Raw genomic sequence first — 19,200 nt, forward strand, 5'->3', positions numbered from 1 at the left:
CTAGAAAGTAAGTGTGAAGAGAAAGGACCTCTGCTAGCATTCTGCACAATAGTCAGCGCTGTGTGTCCTCCCCGCCCAAGCTGAACAGGAAAGGTTTTCTTGGATACTGTTTTTCTCCCATAATTCTTAGCACATAGCTTATTAAGTTATTAACCAGCAATTTCTCTGGCAGCATATTAAACTTTACTTTTAAACAAGTCACAGAGGGAGGGAAACATGCATCTCTCATAAAAGGAATAAAAAACATACCCTCTAAAACTGTTTCCCCAGGCTTTGAACAAGTCCCAAGCCCCACACAAGGTCTCTTTTTCATCATTCTCTGCATATAGCTTGAGTGTTAGTGCATTAATGAGAAAAAGATGCCTAATAGAAAGACGGAAAATCATGAGCGCCCCGGCGAGTGTGGGAGGCTCCCTAGGGTTCCACTGAAAAGGCAGGTGAGCCTTCGTGGAGGGAAAAGGCAAGACCATAGCCTGAGGTTGCAGGCTTCCCCTCAAGCAGCAGGGGAAGCAGAAGAGGCTGCGGCTTTTGTCCCGCACTTCCCGCAGACTGTGAGCTGGGTGCAAGGCCTTCCTCCCCAGAACCCTGGGGAGAGGGTGCAGGCCTCACGGGTGCCACTCTCTGAGAGCAAAGCTGCGTCCGCACTGACCCCACTGAGCTCTGCTTTTGGTCCTGTTGTGGACACACAGCTCATGGTCTCTCTCTGTGAGGTTTCCTTGGAAATGAGTGCCCCCCTCAACACCACCACCAGAGAGAACATGGCAGCGAAGCGTCCCTTAGAAAAAGTCCAAAGAGCGGGCCTTCTGTATGGGGCCTGAGTGCATCTCCTCCCCAGGTCGCAGACCAGAAAGGCCACGGTAACTGCGCGGGCCGCGTTGCCTGCCAGACCTGCCCGCTGCTGCCAGCTGGCCTGCTTGCAGATCTGAGTCCTCATTGGTGCCGTGGATAGTAATAGCTTGTTTAAAATATATATATTATGCAATTCATGACCATTTGGCATCTTGGTTTAAACAAATCTCCTGTTGTTTCTCCAAGAATGGCGGTTAGTTGTCTGGGGGCTGCAGTACAGATGGAATCAGAAGGGGAGAGAGGCTCCCTTAACTCACACCGCCACACTGCCTGCCGCCAGGGAGCACCTCCTGACATCCCACCACAGCAGCTCTTCCCGTGACAGCCAAACTGCCCAGGTTACGAGGACAGCCCAGGGCCCCTCTGGAGACCACAGGACTGTCCATAAAGCACCTTGAATCGAGCCAGTTTGTCCTCAGAGGCTGGTTCTTCTGGCCAGTCAGGGAAGGTTCGTGGAGGGCAGGCTTTGAACAGGGTTGTAAATACTCGGCATGGCACCGCTGGGCATGTATCAGGAAGGGTCTGAACGGTGTGTGGAAGATGGCATGGACTGTCTCCTTGTTCCTTCTCTAGCCTTTCTCTTTCCTGCCCCCCTGATGCCCACAGGCATCGTCCTGTGTCCTGGATCCCGTCCTGTGTCCCTGCTGGAAGCTGTGGGTAGTACTCCTTGTGGCCTGTTAGGAAGCCCCATTCTGAGCCCAGGTGCTGTGAATAGTCCGTGCTGAGAGTCATTCCAGCCATCAGCTGTGTGTCTTTGATGTCTAGAAATTCCTTCTTTTCCTTCCACTGGCCTCTCCATATCCCTGGCATATCCTCTTAGTTGCTTTATATATATTTTGTTTTTCTCTACCCTCCCCCTCCCCCCAGCCACGAGCTCTGTAAGGCCAGAACACTGTCCTTTCCTTCCCCTGCCCACCTGGGGATGGACACCTGGACAGTGCTCAGGAAAGTGTAACCAGGGGTCCAAATAGGATTTGGGGGAGAGTTCCTTTGAGGACTGGCGTGGCCTGGACCCTGCATCTGTGCGAGTCCACACCAGCCTTCCTGACTCCAAGGCCTGAGCAACAGCAGCAGCCTCAAGCAGTGGTGGTTTCCGCCCTCTGAAGAGGGCGGGGAGTGAGTTGCTGGGGAAGAGCTGTGCTGTATGGCGGGAGCCGTCTCCTCGGGAGTGCAGCTGAGTGCTGAGCCGGGGGCTCATGGCTTCTTCAGCCCTTCAGAACTGTGGAGCCCTCAAAGATGACAGCTGAAGTGCTCCAAGCAGCCCGGGTTCGCCCATCCTGAAGCATTTCCTGTGTCCCTCTCCTCCACGTGGCTTTAGCACTGCTTGGTATTGTCCAAACCTGTCCTGTGGCCAGGGTTTAGAACCTGCTGCTTCTCTCCTGAGGTCATTGCCCATGGCCTGCACCCCAGCTCCTTCCTAGCCTCCAGCTCTCCGGGATCACCGGGCAGACAGTGGTCCCTTCTCCCACCATCTTTAATCCTTAGTCTCTTGACCTCTCCTTCAAGGCACCATAATACTCCGTCACCATCATTATGTCTGACTGTATGTTTCGTATGTTTCACAAAACTACTGGCTTCAAGATTTTTTTCAGAGCCCCTTTCAACAAAAAATCATAACAAAAATACTTTTTAATAGGATCTAATATATATGTGTGAATATACATGCCCATGATACACTAGACATACACCATCCTATGAAATCTAGCATGACTTATGATTTTAAATCATATCCACTTCAGATAAGAATAATCTGCCTTCTCCTCCCCACCGAAAAGTGCAGCCAGACACGCAGGAGGCAGAGGCCAAAGGATCACAGCAAGTTCAAGGCTGGCCAAGGCTACACAGGGAGACCCTGTCTCAAGTAAACAAATGTAGCCAAGAAGGAAGTTACTCAAGACTTTGCATATTTTATTTCAGGAATGTTAGCTTTCAACATGCCCACCATCCTTTTGGATGAATATGACTGACTACTCAACATAATGCGAGGTGAATTATTATCTTGAAAAAAAATTAAAGTCAATAATTTTACTTAATGATGTGGGTTTTGAATCTCAGCAGGGGCTCTTCACAATGTGGCTCCCGAGCAGGCCACAGGAAACAAAGCAGCAAGGCTTCCTGCATTTCCTGTTGCATTTCATTATTTATATCTCATTTAAAGATATGTAACATCAAAAGTTCATTCTGGGCAATAGCTTTGTAGAAGCCTGGTATATAACAAACAAGTTACTGAAACTACCTTGATAGACTCTTTTACTTTCCTCGTCCCTCCCCCCCCCACCTCCATACCTCTTTCCCTCCTTTTCTATCTCCCTTCCTGTCTCTTTCTCTGGTCACCCATTCGTTGATTTCATAACTTCTGAAATTGACCCTAGCCTGCAGTCTGAAAAACCCTATTCAGGACTCTAAGTTCCTTGAGGGCAATGACTGTGTGCTGAATCATGTCATCTTTCCAAACCCTGGCACTATTCCTGGCTCTTAGGAGCTTCTGAATAAATGCTTTCTCAATGAATAGGCCTCAGTTTAAAAGATCTTCAGACACTGGGATTCCGGAAGGGCGAGAAGAAGTGAATAATTTCTCACAGACTTCCCAGAGCTCCTGCTGTCCCATAGACAGTGGGGCCATTGTGGACGTGTCTGGGGAGCCCTGCTCTCTCAGTCTCCCTCTCTGCTCTGCCTTCTGCTTCCCCCCAACTTCCAGGACAGAGGGCAGGAGGTTTAATGCAGTTCAGAGATTTCCCAGGGCAAAACCATTAGTCAGGTCCTCGGGTAGACATTTGTCAGGGGACAAGTGATAAAAAGCAGTGGAAGAACGCGGAGCTCTTAAAGATGATCTTCATGTCGTCTATGTAAACTTAGTCCACGTGCTTGATTTTCTCTGCTCCTTCTGAAGCCACTGGCCGGCTGTTTTTCAGCCCATTTCTTAGACCCTGAGCAGTTCTGCTTTTCTTTCAAACACTATAAATCTTCATTAGACCATGCCCCATGCCAGGATTTTTCCATTTGGGGGTAGAAAAAAAATCCCCAAGCCCACCAAAACCCTGTGGCTTGGTTTCCTGTCCAGCTGGCTTGCTGTTCTTGGGATTTTATTCCCATCATCACAGTGGTTTGACAGACTGAACAAACCTCTGGCTCACCCTGAACTCACAGTGTACCATTTCCAAGTCAGAGCAAACACCAAGTAAGAGCAAGGGGAAAAGAAAGAAAGAAAGAAAATATTTTCTTCAGTTAGAAGCCAGTTCAGAGAAAGCCCAACTCTGTGGCTCCAGACGAGCTGTTTTGTGGCTGTCTTGGAGGGTGGAGCCATGAATGGCTCGGAATTACTCTGACTGACCTCGAGGTCAGGATGGACTCCATTATGACGCTGAGCCTCTGTCCTGCAATCTGAAGTGGCAGCGCATGGAGGAGCCCCCATGATGTTGATTGCCGCAAATTAGCCCTGAGCCTTGGCGTCCTGGAGGGGCCAGAGTGGTTCCTGCAGCATCCCAAGAGGCCAGCGTGGTCACCAGCCTGACCTGTGCCAGTCAGATTTACATTGCTGTCAGAAAACACCCAACCAAGAGCAGCTTCTGGGGGGGCGGGGAAAGGTTTAGTTTGTCTTATATACTCGAGGGTGGCAGGGAAAACGATGGCATGAGCAGAGGGTGGACATCATCTCTTGGGCAACATCTGATGAACAACAGCAACAGGAGAGTGTGCCAAACACTGGCAAGGGGACACTGGCTATAACACCTATAAGTCCACCCCCAGCAACACACTGCCTCCAGGAGGCGCTAATTCCCTGATCTCCATTCAGAACACCTACGTTTATGGGGGACACCTGAATCAAACCACCACACTGGCCCTTATAACAAACATGTAAGGGCCTCTAAAGATTGTCAACTTTCCCTCAATTCATTTAGAAATGTTTAAAAATGCATTAACTGCAAGACATACCTGTAATCCTAGCACTTGGGAGGCAAAGGCAGGAATAAGTTCTAGACAAGCCCGGTTGGTCTAGAACTTAAAAAAAAAAATAAAAATCCAAGTATGGTGGCACATCTGTAATACCAGTATTCAGGATCATGTTTTCAAGCCTGGGGTACATGAAATCATCTCAGAATAAATAAATAAGTAACACTAGCTTAACTGAAAATCTTGTTTAAAAAAAAAAAACAAAAAAACTACCCCTCACTGGTGTTTTTGTTTTGTTTTGTTTTGTTGTTTCTGGTTTTCCAAGATAGAGTCTCTCTCTAGCCCAAGCTGACCTGAAATTCACTACATAGTTTCAGGGTGGCCTTGAACTTAGGGCAATCCTCCTACCTCTGTCTCCCGAATGCTGGGGTTAAAGGCATGTGCCACCACACCCAGCCCCCCTCCCTGGATTTTAAAAGAAAACCAGTTTCCCAAAGACTCCTTTATGATGCTATATAGCCTCGCAGAAAAGCACGCAAAGTCAAAAGCTGTGACTGTGGAAGGGCCCCATGGTAGCAGGCAGTGAGTTATTATAGCCAGTTGAGATAGCACATCTCGTGTGAAAGCCCAGCCTGCCTTGCTCTTGTTCCTGTCCCCTCTGTGCGTCCCAGGTCCTATCTATGCATGCATGCACATGTATATGTAATATACATATATGTTAGTTTTTAAATATTACTTACTTATTTATTTATGAGACAGAGAGAACAGGCGCACTAGGGCCTCTAGCTACTGCAGTCGAACTCCAGACACATGCGCTACCATATGCATCTTATCTGGCTTATGTGGGTTCCGGAGAATGGAACTGGGTCCTTAGGCTTCACAGGCAAGCACCTTAACCACTAAATCATCTCTGCAGTCCTTAAAGTTCTTTTTTTTTAAATTTTTTTTGTTGACAAATTCCATAATTATAGACATGAAACCTTGATAATTCCCTCCCCCCCTCACTTTCTCCTTCACAACTCCACTCTCCATCACATCTCCTCCCCCTCTCAATCATCACTCTTTTATTTTGATGTCATGATCTTTTCCTACTCTTATGACGGTCTTGTGTAGGTAGTGTCAGGCACTGTGAGGTCATGGATAACCAGGCCATTTTGTGTCTGGAAGAGCACATTGTAAGGAGTCCTACCCTTCCTTTGGCTCTTACATTCTTTCCGCCACCTCTTCCACAATGGACCCTGAGCCTTGGAAGGTGTAGTAGACAAGTTTCAGTGCTGAACACTCCACTCTCACTTCTTCTCAGCATTATGGTGCCTTTTGAGTCATCCCAAAAGTCACTGCCATCTGAAAAAGAGAAGCTTCTCTAACCAAAAGTGAGAGTAGCATTAATATATGGGTATGAACATTTAGAGAAGTGCTTACTGGACACTTTCATAATTCCATAGAGCTGCATGCAGCATAGCTTTTTCCAGCTTTCTGTCAACTGGTCTACAGGGAGGAGGTTTTCAGCTCAGCTCCAGCAAGATTTCTCAGTGACCTTGCATCCCTGGTGAGAACTAAGAGCCTTGGCAATAGCCTGCAAAGTTTTGGGGGCATCAAGAACCTCACTGATCAACAACTCACTGGAAGGTATCCCACCCCTGGCACTGAAATTTTTGTAGTAACAATCTATAAGCCCGTAAACTTCTTTTTTAATTTTTTTTGTTTATTTTTATTTATTTATTTGAGAATGACAGAGAGAGAGAGAAGGAGGCAGAGAGCGAGAGAGAGAATGGGCGCGCCAGGGCTTCCAGCCACTACAAACTCCAGATGCGTGCACCCCCTTGTGCATCTGGCTAATCTGGGGAATCGAGCCTCGAACCGGGGTCCTTAGGCTTCACAGGCAAGCGCTTAACCACTAAGCCAACTCTCCAGCCTATAAACTTCTTTTTTAAAAAATTTTATTAAATAACTTTATTGTCAATTTACCACAGACACACCAAAATAAATTAAAACAAAAAAGCAGCTGGCCAGCCCATGAGACACTACCTTTCAGGAAAACAAAAAAACCAAACCCAATCACCTCTCGGTAGTGATTTCAAGGCTATGGTTAAATGAGATGGTCTCAGATTAAAAGGCAAAACAAAACAACAAAGATAACTGTGTGTAACCGCCCCTGGGGATGTAGCTGCAGTTTGCCCTCCAATTCAGAAGGATCCCAGGGGCCCAGACTCGTCCTCCCTGACCATAGCATGTCCGTCCTCCTGCTCAGCAGATGCAGAGAGCCTCTGGTAGAGAACCCTCTGGAAGGCTTCCAGCATGAGCGGAGGGGGCAGCTCAGTGCTGGCCGCTGGCCCTCGTGTATGGCTGGCTCTCCGGGAACTCCCACTGGGTACAGCTGTGATCCCTGGGCCTCAACTCGCGGCCTCTCCCCCAATGCGCCTGGCAGTGGTACATCGCGACCGAGAGGCAGGAGTTGTGCGACCCGAGCCTGGGCTGCATCCGAGGATGCCACGGGGACCCCTGGATTAGAGGCGACAGCAGTCCCTGCACGGCTCTGCACTCATCAAAGCAGGTCATGACTAGGTTCGTACTCAGGCTCGCTCTGGTTCCCAGCGATGCGCAAGTGTTCCGATCAGGGTAGGCGTCCGTGTTCTCCGTCTCCAGGTGCTGCTCCCGCCCCGCCTGTCGGCCTGGACGTGGGGCCCAGGGTGTACTTTTCACAGACACACCCCAGAGACTCCACCTTGCTGCGGCTCCACTCGAGGTTGGACGCCCGTAAACTACTTTTTAAAAAAGTGAACTGTAAAATTTTGGAAGAAAGTATGGGAAATTCAAAATACATGCAGGCATATATATAATCTTAGAGAACAGTTGGACTTTGTATACTACCATAAAACTCAGAAAATGTAACTATTAATGTGTTTGACAATAAAACTAAATGTTTTTGATTGGGAAAAACCTATATAAAGTTAAAGACATGACAAACTATGAAAACTGGTGACAAATAGCAGGTTTCTTTCACATACAAAGAATTCCTCCTGGGTGTGGTGGTGCACGCTTTTAATCCCAGCACTCAGGAGGCAAAGGTAGGAGGATCACCTTGAGTTCAAGGTCACCCTGAGACTACATAGTGAATTACAGGTCAGCCTGGGCTAGAGCAAGACCCTGTCTTGAGGGAAAAAGAGAGAGAGAGAGAGAGAAGAATGCCTACAAATCATTCCATGAAAACCAGGAACAGGATTTGAACACAGGTCACAGAAGGAAACATGAACTGTCTGTTAAAGTCCATGGGGCAGTCTCATTCCTAATAGGATCACAATTTAAAGCAGAGATTATGATTTTGACTTAACATCTTGGCAGAGGGCAGAGGGGTTCATAATGGACCGAGGTGGCCAGATTGTCGGCAAGCTGTGATTCTTAGACACGCTTGATAAGCTCTTAAGAGAGCATCTTACCAAAACAACAGTGAACAATTTAATGTGCAAATAACTTGATCCAGCAACTCAGCTTCTGGGAATTTTGTCTCTAATTAAACATCCATATGCATAAAACTATGATATAATTATGTTTTTATGGCATTGGTTTTCTGAATTCTGTCAGAAAGGAACGGTAGATCCATGACATGAGCAGTTCACTGCCATTAAGAAAGTGAGCTGTGGGTGGTGGCTTGCATCTATAATCTTTTAAATATTTTATTTTTAACTTATTTGTTGAGAGAGAGAGAGAATGGGCACACCAGGGCCTTCAGCCACGGCATATGAACTGCAGACACATGCACCACCATGTGCATCTAGCCTACATGGATTCTGGGGAGTAGAACATGGATCCTTAGACTTTGCAGGCAAGCACCTTAAGCCATCTCTCCAACCCTGTAATTTTTTAAAAATATTCATTTATTTGAGAGAGAGAATAAAAGTATGTGGGCAACCCAGGGCCTCCTGCCACTGCAAACAAACTCCAGATTCATGTGCCATCCCATGCATCTGCCTTACATAGGTACTGGAGAATTGAACCTGGGCTTTTAGGCTCTGTAAACAAGCACCTTTAGCCACTGAATCATCTCCCCAGGCCACGTCTGTAGTTTAAGACTCGAGACTGGGACAGGGGGATTGCTGTGGGTTTGAGGCCAGCCTGGGTGCTTACAGTTCTCTAGACTGTCTCAACCAACCTCCTCTCCCTCCCCCACAAGAAACAAAATCAGACAAATCTTTATGACTCAAATTGAATGGTATCCAAAGTAGATGACTGGAAGATAGCACCATTTATATAAAGATCGACAGGAAGGTTATAAACGAATACACGGTATCTGGGAAGATGGACTAGTGGTGTCCTCAGGAAAGTAGCCCGTGGGTAGAGGATGGCATTGTAGAACTGGGCTTCATTGTCATTTCATACCCTGTAGTTATTGTTTTTGAATCGTTTTTATAGCATGTGTATGTGATGTTCATTTCATTAACTAAATGTTAAAAATACTTAAGCCTAGTGATAAAATTAGGCCAGACACCTGATGTGTAATCTGTTTTGAGGCTTTGGTAGGTAGGAATCAGACAGCAACTGTCTGATGTAGGGAAGCAGGTAGGTGGGGCAAAGTGAGGTAGGTCAGCAACAAAGGAGACCAGGAAGTGCCACATGGTGGCGCACGCCTTTAATCCCAGCACTCGGGAGGCAGAGGTAGGAGGATCACCATGAGTTCGAGGCCACCCTGAGACAACATAGTGAATTCTAGGTCAGCCAGGGCTAGAGTGAGATCCTACCTCAAAAAGCAAACATAAAAGAGGAGACCATGTTACAAGACAGTTTTGCTTCAAGTAAAGGTATCTAATAGACTGTGTTAAGATAAGGACTTACACAAACTTGTGACCCTCCTGCCTGCCTCCTGAGTGCCACAGTGCGTCTTCTCCTGGTCATGACGCGATTTCCATGTTAGAGTACATGCCAGGATAGAGGGTAGGGATAGACCTTAGGGAAATGTTAAAACCATACATATAAAGGGAATAAGACAATTGGGCTAAGGAAATCCAGCCACAACACTGGAGCCCATTTCAGTGTCATCCCTATTCTGAGGTTAAGGCAGAAGACAAACCTTCTGGAGCCCTTGCCTCTACCTACCTCTGGGGTGGGCATTTCCAGTGCCCTCCATCACCTGGGTGCTCTCAGTGACTCACGGTAACCATTCTCACATTACAGACAAGGAGTCTGTTCCCATCTCAGAGACAATGAGTGGCAAAGCCAGCACTCAGACCCGTCACCGGCACACCAGTTGGGTCTGGCCCCATACATGGTCAGTATGAACTGAGACTCAGAACCAGGGCCCTTGTTTTTTTCCCGAGGTAGGGTTTCACTGTAGCCCAGGTTGGCCTGGAACTCACTATATAAAGTCCCAGGCTGGCCTCACACAGCAGTTCTCCTACCTCTTCCTCCCAAGTGCTGGGATTAAAGGCATGTGCCACCAAGACTGACACCAGGACCCTTTAAGTACAATTCACAGAAGAAAGTCTGAGCCTACTTGCTGAATCTGCCTTGTGGTTCAGAGAATAAAATGAACCAGTTATTGAATGTAGAAGAAAATGCCCCGTGTATTAGGAAAAGGAACTCGGCTCCTGGGTTGGTAGGCGTTGAGTGGGCGGGGGGAGGGGGGAATTCAGTTGGCTGTTTTAAGTCTGTGGATGTGATTTTTCATGTGCTAAATCCCTGGTTTTCGTAACCAGTGACTTTCCCTCCCATTTTTTCCACTTAAGGGAAGACTAGAATATTCTCTAGCCTACGCCTTCCTCATTTTCAACTAACTAAAATAAGACCTTGGGTTTTGCTTTTCTGGCTTATTTTACTTGGAGTGCAACATAGACTTTTATCTATTTGGCCCACACGTAGCCTCTGCCTCTGCCACATGTTCTTGGAACCATTTTCTCACAAGTTGCTGATGTTCTTCTCCCCTACAGTCTTTGTCCGTGTTTTAGCATCTGCAGCAAGTGCCTAAGTCTCACGACACAACTAATAGAAAGCATGCCATCATCCCACCTCAGAGAGAAAGCGGTAATCTAGTCTGTGCTTTTCATCTTTCTAGGCAAAATCCATGTTTGGTGACCAGAGCTGTATACATTGATATCCTCACCCTGTTGACTTCCTGCCTGGACAGACCCACAAAGAGCAAGCCACCAGGTACGACCCAGAGTCCTCTCCCGCCGGGAAGCAGTTGCATGTCTTTGAAATACAGGTGTGGGTTTGATCAGCTCAAGCACACACTCCTCCACCAGCTGTTTTTTTAAAAAACATTATTTTTAGTTATTTGAGAGCAACAGACAGATAGAGAAAGAAGCAGATAGAGAGAGAGAGAGAGAATGGGCGCGCCAGGGTCTCCAGCCACTGCAAGCAAACTCCAGACGCGTGCGCCCCCTTGTGCATCTGGCTAATGTGGGTCCTGGGGAACCGAGCCTCGAACCGGGATCCTTAGGCTTCACAGGCAAGAGCTAAACCACTAAGCCATCTCTCCAGCCTGACCAGCTGCTTTTTTTAAAGACTAAACACATCAGAATCCAACAGAGTGTCATAGGGCTCCTCCTAGTAGCTTCTCAAGGAAACCTGTCTTTGTTGGTTTGAAAGTTTACAGTGAAGTACTTTGTTTGCTGATTCAGGGAAGAGTGTAAACTCAACCCAGTTGCCCTCTGTGTTTTGAAGACCTTGGCCTTTTGCTATTTTATGCATTTTCTTTGAAAATATGTCACTGTTTCCAGTAACTTCACTGTTTTCCATCCTGTGGAGATAAGCAAGCTGGCACACTTGGTGCTGGGCATGAGTCCTTGTTCTCTGTCCATCCTCATACCAGCGCATGTAGGAGTTGATCCCTCAGGCTCTGCCTTCATACATGATTCTGTCATGTATGTTTCTGGTTATATGCCCTAGATTCAGATACAACTGTTCTATTTTTAATCATGATTCACTGTATTTTTTTTATTATAAAGAGGAGGGCAACCCAAATAAAAAAAATTTTTTGATATGTTTATATAAGAGGCCACAGGAAGTGCTGTACATGAGTTCCAGGCCACAGACTGAAACTGATTTTCATCGACCCAAACTGCAAGGCGAGGGCCCTGAGCCTGCAGCTGGTTAGAATGAGCCTCCCCTAATTGATCCAGCCTGCCTAAAGGAGGCTATGCTCACAAAGTCGCATCCTCTCCTCTGGCTCTTCAGTCTGTCAGTGATGCATTGTCTTCAGTACCTGCGTTCAGGCTGTCACAGCCCAGCTCTGCCCATATGGAACCCCATTTCCATATCCAAACCAATGGAGAATGCTTTTTTGGGGGGTGGACTAGAGCAAGGCGTGTGAAAGTCTCTCTCGAGGTTGGTGTGCGTCAGCCCTCGAAGCCCTTGTGACTGTACAGAGGGGATCAGAACACACGAGAGACAAAACTTCCTCCACCCCGCAGCCCTGCACAGGGGACATTATCATTATTAGTTGACTGATAGCTGTCACATCTCGGTCCAGCCGGGCATCAAGGTACATGCCTATGACCCCAGCACTCAGGAAGTGGAGACGGGAGGATCCAGACTAGCCTTGGCTGCATGGTGAGTTCGAGGCCAGCTTGGGCAACATGAAACCCTATCTCGGAAAGGAAACAGACGTCAAGTCCCACTTTGTGCCTCTCACCCTAGCATGATTACGAGTGCCGCCCCTTTTGTTCTTGAGACTGTCCAGGTTCACAGTAAGAGTCGCCCTGGCCACAGAAAAGCTCAGTATTACGTCCACATTAGCTTACACTTGAGTTAACTGGTGTCCAGAGATTATAAAAAGATTATAAATATTAACAAATAGATTGTCTTGGATTCCTCCCATCTCTCCCAGGTTCATCTCTCCCAGAGCCCACATGCTTTACCTGCTCATGTATCTCAAGAGCCTTGCACAGGTCTGTCCCTTGGGACCCTGGCAAACAGGTGTGATTGACTGTGAGCACTGCTGCTTCTGAACTGTGGGGGGGCTGGGGGAGCAAGGGGTGCTCATTTAGGCCGGTGTAAAAGAGTTAATCCAAGCGAGTTGTAAAATGCTTTCCCTTCCCAACTTCTCATTCTTTACTGATAAGATGGGCTCTGTGCGGATGGCTCGCCTTTGGGGAATTACTTAGTGCAAACTCTTAACATTAGTTGAAGCTTATACCTCAATGAAAAGTGAATCACAAGCTGTCTGATTCCAGCAGTATTTTACTTGTACACACACACTGCACCCCTCAGTACCTTTGCCTTGGACTGAGATGTGACAGGAATAGGGCACTTTTGCTGTAGTGCGGCAGCCACCGCTCTGAACGCGGTGCTGAGGTCGTCCACTAAAGCAGCCGCAGCCGCCTGTGGGGTTGAAGCACGTGAGGTGGGGTTGGTCCAACCCAAGATCTGCAAGTATCAAGTGCATACCAAATCTCAAATTTGTGTATACATTTGGGCAATGAGTGTATTCAAAGACTACATCCACACGACAGTAGAATAAATTTTCTTTGTTTGAAAATGGAACAGATCTTTAGACCTAACCACATCTCAGATGTAATGGTGTGTAAGATGGATAGCACTCCTTGGAATAAAAGTAAACTGACCTTAAAGTAGTAAAATCTATTACTATATGTTTCATAGATTATTTCCAAAGGCAATTTGAGCAATAGATAAGTAAGCCAGATGCACAAGGTTTCACATGCATCTGGAGTTCATTTGCAGGGCTAGAGGCCCTGGTGTGTCCATTTTCTTTCTCTCTCTCCCTCTCTCTCTCTCTCTCTAAAATATACAAATTTTTTAAATTTTTATTTACTTGAGAGAGCAAGAGAAAGAGGCAGAGAAAGAGAGAATGGGCACACCAGGGCGTCCAGCCACTGCAAACGAACTCCAGATGTGTGTGCCCCCTTGTGCATCTGGCTTATGTGGGTCCTAGAGAATTGAACCTGGGTCCTTTGGCTTTGCAGACAAACACCTTAACCACTAAGCCATCCAGCCTTAAATAGATATTTTTTTAAAAAATCTTGTAAGAAGTAAACCAGGGCCTGGCTTGGGGGTACTTGCCTTTAAACCCAGCACTTAGGAGGCAGAGGCAGGTGGATTGCTGAGTTCGAGGCCACCCTGAGACTACATAGTGAATTCCAGGTCAGCCTGGGCTAAAGCAAGACCCTACCTCGAAAAACCAAAAAAGAAAAGGAAGTAGTAGTAAACCAGGGCTGGAGAGATGTCTTCACAGTTAAGGCGCTTGCCTGCAAAGCCTAATGACCTGGGTTCCATTCTCCAGAACTCACATAAAGCCAGATGCACAAAGTGGCACATGCGTTTGGATTTGTTTGCAATGGCTGGAGGCCTTGGTGCGCCTGTTCTCTCTGTTTGTCCCTATTCTATCTCTCTCTACTTGCAAAAAGATAAAAAGAAATAAACCACAGAATTTCTGAAGCCAGATCCCTGGCTTGCTTTCCAGATCCCTGGCTTGCATTCCAGATCTGCCATATATTTTGAGACCTCAAACAAGTTATTTAATTTCTTGAAAACATGTTTTCTTAATTATAAATCAGAAGAAAAGAATTTATATCTTAGATGGTGGACAACTAGCATGTGTAAAAAACCCCATATGAAGAATGTGCTTTGTATGACAGAGTAAGCGCACAAGAATGTTGTCATAACTGGAAAGCAGCACGTGACCCCGTCCCCGCAAGCTGTCGTGACCGTCCGCGCTCAGTCCTCACACGTGACCCCGTCCCCGCAAGCTGTCGTGACCGTCCGCGCTCAGTCCTCACACGTGACCCCGTCCCCGCAAGCTGTCGTGACCGTGCTCAGTCCTCACTTTTACAGTTTTCTTCCCAGTTTGAAACATCTTCAGGAAGGAAGAAATGCTTCTGCCCTTAGCAAAGGTTGTTAGGAATCCTCTTGATTATGACTGTCCCTAATGGAAAAGGCCTTCTGCTCTTGTTCGTTTTCTTCATGAGGTACTAGCATCAGACATAAGTGGTCTTCTCTACCTGAACGTGGATGAATGTCTTGTGCTCATAAGTAAATGCAGCAAGGGGGGCGGGTGCCGTACGCGAGGCCCGTATGGGATACGTTCACGCTCGTGACGCTGAAGGAAAACATGGCTTCTAAGTGGGAGGATCAGAAAGAAGAGCTTGCTTAAGTAGATTTTGATGAAGTGCAGGGGTGCGCCAGCTGGGCAGGGAAGAGGTGGGTATTGCCAGCAGTCAGGGCAGCACAGATAACGCTACTGGCATGAGCACAGCCTTACAGAACCAGCACGAAGGTCTGCAGTGTGGATTCAAGGCCAGGCAAGTGTGTTTAGAGGTGACCCTCGGGAGGATAAAACCCAATCAGGGAAGGCCCTATAAGACCAGAGTCTAAAGAGTTGGACTTGACCTCGTAGACTGAGGAGATTATTGGAGGATATAAAATAGAATGGGATCTTGAAGGTTTAAAAAATACATATTTTTATTTACCTGAGAAAGAGCTAAAAAGAGGCAGACAGAAAGAGAGTGAGTATGGTCATGCTAGGGTCTCCTGCCACTGCAGATGAACTTCAGACACATGTGCCACTTTGTGCATCTGTTTTTACGTTTTATGTGAGTACTGGGGAACCCAGGCCATTAGGCTTTCAGGTTTTACTATGAAGCACCTTTAACTGCTGAGCCATCTCTCCAGCCCAGGATCTTGAAGTTTTTGATACGGCATTTCCTTTCCTGACCCATCCTCCTGAATTACTAGGACTGTTCTGAACCTAAGTTCTTCATGTCAGTCGTAGGAAGTTCGATTGGGGGTGGGGCATGCGGCTCAGTGGTAGAGTGCCCGCTCAGCACACACAGAGTCACGGGTTTGATCCCAGCACCTCATAAACCAGTCGCGGTGGCGCAGGCCTGTAACCCCAGCACTCACGAGATGGGGACACGAGAACCAGAAGCTCAGGGTCATCCTCAGCTCATAGGAGAAAGAAGAAGAGCACCACTGAACATTGATGCCCTGAATCAAAACCAGAGCGGCTCACCTTGTCATTGTGGTCACCAGCATTTGGGGTGCGTACAGTGAAGCATGGGGAACTAGATTGGAACACAAGTGCTAAAAGTGGTGTTTGAATGGAAACACTACAGGGGACTTCCTCTTCTGATTGTCCTCTTTACTAATTTCATGCACCATACATGTGTGTGTGTGTGCATTTAAACATTAAATGTATTTTTATATGTGGCTCTTGAAGGGACTGATTACTAAAACAAATGAAACAATAATTTCAGAGAGTTTTTGTTCACTTGTTTTTGTCTTTTTGCATAGAAAAAGCTCTGCCCACCCCTCCTAATCCCCGTTCTGTAAGTGCTGTTGAAAGGCCATTTCCACTTCTAAAATGTCTTACAACCACATTGAAGGGCTGAGGACATAAACAATGAGAAAACAGCAGAGGAGAAAGGCAGAGAAGATAATTAGAAAAGCTTAAGATAATAATGTGTTTTGTGTAATTCAAACTTTTATCTTAGTACTTCCCAATCATTTGAGGTTTCCTCAGCCATTAACTGAGTTTTAAAAGTCCAAATATGGGGGTTGTGTTTAGAGTTTTAAAGTGATTTAAACCCACAAGGACTCTCTGTCCCCTGTATTTTTTTTCCTATTCTGAATCCAGCTGTCATCAGTATATATCAGTTTCCTGCAGGAAAGGAAATTATAGTCTCCGTTGGAGCTGGGAGAATGTGAAAGAAAAAGTTCAACAGCCACAGGGACCCTGCCGCTGGGTGACAGGCCTAAGCGGGGACGTGGAAACAGAGCTGAATTCTAATTTTAAACCCATCTTAAAGCATTTGCTCTCAAAAATGGCAATTTTCCACTGAAATATCTGTTAATGAAAATGCCCTCTGAGACTTAGTATTTCCCTTCTTTTCTCTGAGAGAGAGACTTTCTGTTTTCTGCATGCCCACCCCCTTACATTTGGATTTTCACAGCTATTGAGTTGAACATTTGCCATGTATTTAAACAAATGTCATACCTACTTGTACATTCACACTTTATTTTTAAGCTTGTTTGCTGGGTTAAAAAGGGGTGTTTTTTTTTTCCTTCACTGCGTTCCATTTTACTAATTTTATGCAGCCTGTGTCTTTTATTCTTCTTTGTATTTATATGGTTTCAGTATATTGAAATGTGACTCCTGAGGATTGGCTAATAAAGAATGGACATCAATTTCTTTTCCCTGCATGTGTACATGCCTGTAGAGACCAGGTGACAGACAGCCTCAGATATCAACCTCAGGAACACAGTCCACCAGTTTTGAGACATGATCTCCCACTGGCCTAGAGCTCACCAATTAGGTTAGGCTAGTAGCCAGCAAGCCATGGGGATCCTCCTTTCTCCACCTCCCAGCGCTGAGATATGGGCACGTGCTACCACACCCAGCATTTTATGCGGGGCTGGGGATCAAACTCTGATCCTTGTGCTTAAAAATACTAACTAAAGCAACTTAAGGAAGGAAAGGCTTATGTGGGCATCAAGGCAGGGACGTGAGGACATAGGAGGATGAGGCAGCTGGTCACATGGAGTCTGGAGACGGGAACAAGAGGGGGCAGAGAGGTGAGAGCTGTGCTCAGCCCGCTTTCTCCTTCTTGTTCAGCCCGGGACCAGCCCGTGGAATGGCATCGCCCACAGTTAGGGTGGGGCTGCCTGCCTCAAGTAAGCACACCTAGAAACTCCCTCATGACATACCCAGATGTCTCCATGGTGACTCTCGGTTCCTCAAGTTGACAGTCAAGATTAGCTATCACCCCAAGTGAGCTAGCCATTCCCCCAACTCCTAACCTCACTGTTACATAGGTGTTTTAGATAGAAAAGGACTTACTCATCCCATGTCTTTTTGTGATGATGAGAATGGAACCTCAGACCTTCCACATGCTAGGCAAGCACTACATTCTACAGTGTTTGCTTTTCCTTCTGAGACAAAGCCTCACTGTCATGCCCTGGCCGGCCTTGTGATACTCACTCTACAGTCCAGGGAGGCCTTGAATGTTCAGTTTCCCTGTGTCAGTTCCTGAGTAGCTGGGGTTGCGGGCTGCCCTCCATGGCCCTTTGTGTAAGTGTGCTCTGAAGACTGCTTGTCTACCCTGGGGTGTACGTAGAGTGCACATTCCCCAAGGCAGGCTCTCACTCGAGCCCAAGCTAATCTGGACCTCACTCTGTAGTCCCAAATTGGCCTCAAACTCAGCCTCAGCCAGCCTCTACTTTAATTTTTAAGAAGTATTATTAACCAAAAATGGAAAAAAATAAGTTAGCTGGATGTGGTGTACATGCCTTTAATTCTAGCACTCTAGAGGCGGAGGTAGGAGGATCACCAAGGCCACCCTGAGACTACGTAATGGATTCCAGGTCAGCCTGGGTTAGAGTAAGACCTTACCTTGAAAAAACAAATAACCAAAAAAAGAAAGACAAAGAAGCAGCAGCATTATTAATCTTGGCTGGGCGTGGTGGTGCATGCCTTTAATCCCAGCACTTGGGAGGCAGAGGTAGGAGGTTCACCATGAGTTCAAGGCCACCCTGAGACTACATAGTAAATTCCAGGTCAGCCTGGGTTAGAACAAGACCCTATCTTGAAAAGCCAAAAAAAAAAAAAAAAATGTTATATGTTTGGGCTAGAGAGACGGCTCAACCATTAAAGCGCTTGCCTGCAAAGCCTAACAACTTGGGTTCAATTCCCCATACCCATGTAAAACCAGACACACAGAGTGGTGCGTGCATCTGGAGTTTGTTTGCAATGGCTTGAGGTCCCAGCACACCCATTCTCTATCTCTACTTACAAATCCATAAAGATAGTTTTAAAAAAGAAGCATTAGCCGGGCATGGTGGAGCATGCCTTTAATCCCAGCACTCAGGAGGCAGAGGCAGGAGGATCTCCATGAGTTTGAGGCTGCCCTGAGACTCCATAGTGAATTCCAGGTCAGCCTGGGCTACAGTGAGACCCTACCTCGAAAAACCAAAAAAAAAAGAAGAAGAAGAAGAAGCATTACTTAGCCTGGCATGGTGGCACATGCCTTTAATCCCAGCACTCAGGAGCCTGAGTTCAAGAGCAATCTGAGACCACATACTGAGTTTCAAGTCAACCTGTGCTATGAGACCCTACCTCCAAAAAGAAAAAAGCAAAGGCATTATTCCACCCTCTTTCTTGTTGGACGGAGTTAATAGTCATGGCCCACATTCACTGAACCTCTGTGCCAGACCCTGTGCCCAGCATTTCACTGTACACATGGAGACACCGAGGCAGAAAGAAGGGCCTGAGGTCACAGCTCTGCAGTGCCCACGCGGTGACGGCAGCACCACAAGGGCCGAGTCAAGAAAGACGGGGGATTCCGTCAGGCTGGAAGACCCGAACCCTCGTTCTGGGTCCACCCCAGGCCTCCGAGAGGGCCTCCCTGCGCGGGAGCTTTACGTGAGCTTTTTCTGCCCGCATTTCCTTTTCCTGGGAATGTGAAATAATCCCAGAGCAAAGCCTAGGCTGGAGTGTTACTAGAAAGAGAA

General features: G+C 46.8%; 1 protein-coding gene across 4 annotated transcripts in view; it reads left to right on the forward strand.

Moving 5' to 3' along the window:
- Thada (THADA armadillo repeat containing) overlaps positions 1-19,200 on the forward strand; it is a 343,908-nt gene that overhangs the window by 250,761 nt on the left and 73,947 nt on the right. For all 4 annotated transcript variants that reach the window (XM_045137566.1, XM_045137568.1, XM_045137567.1 and 1 more), the window contains one exon: positions 10,787-10,881. In XM_045137566.1, the coding sequence (XP_044993501.1) occupies positions 10,787-10,881 (95 nt within the window). The remainder of the gene's footprint in view (positions 1-10,786; positions 10,882-19,200) is intronic.

This window comes from Jaculus jaculus, chromosome 18 (assembly GCF_020740685.1).
Source record: "Jaculus jaculus isolate mJacJac1 chromosome 18, mJacJac1.mat.Y.cur, whole genome shotgun sequence".
Lineage (NCBI taxonomy): Eukaryota > Metazoa > Chordata > Mammalia > Rodentia > Dipodidae > Jaculus > Jaculus jaculus.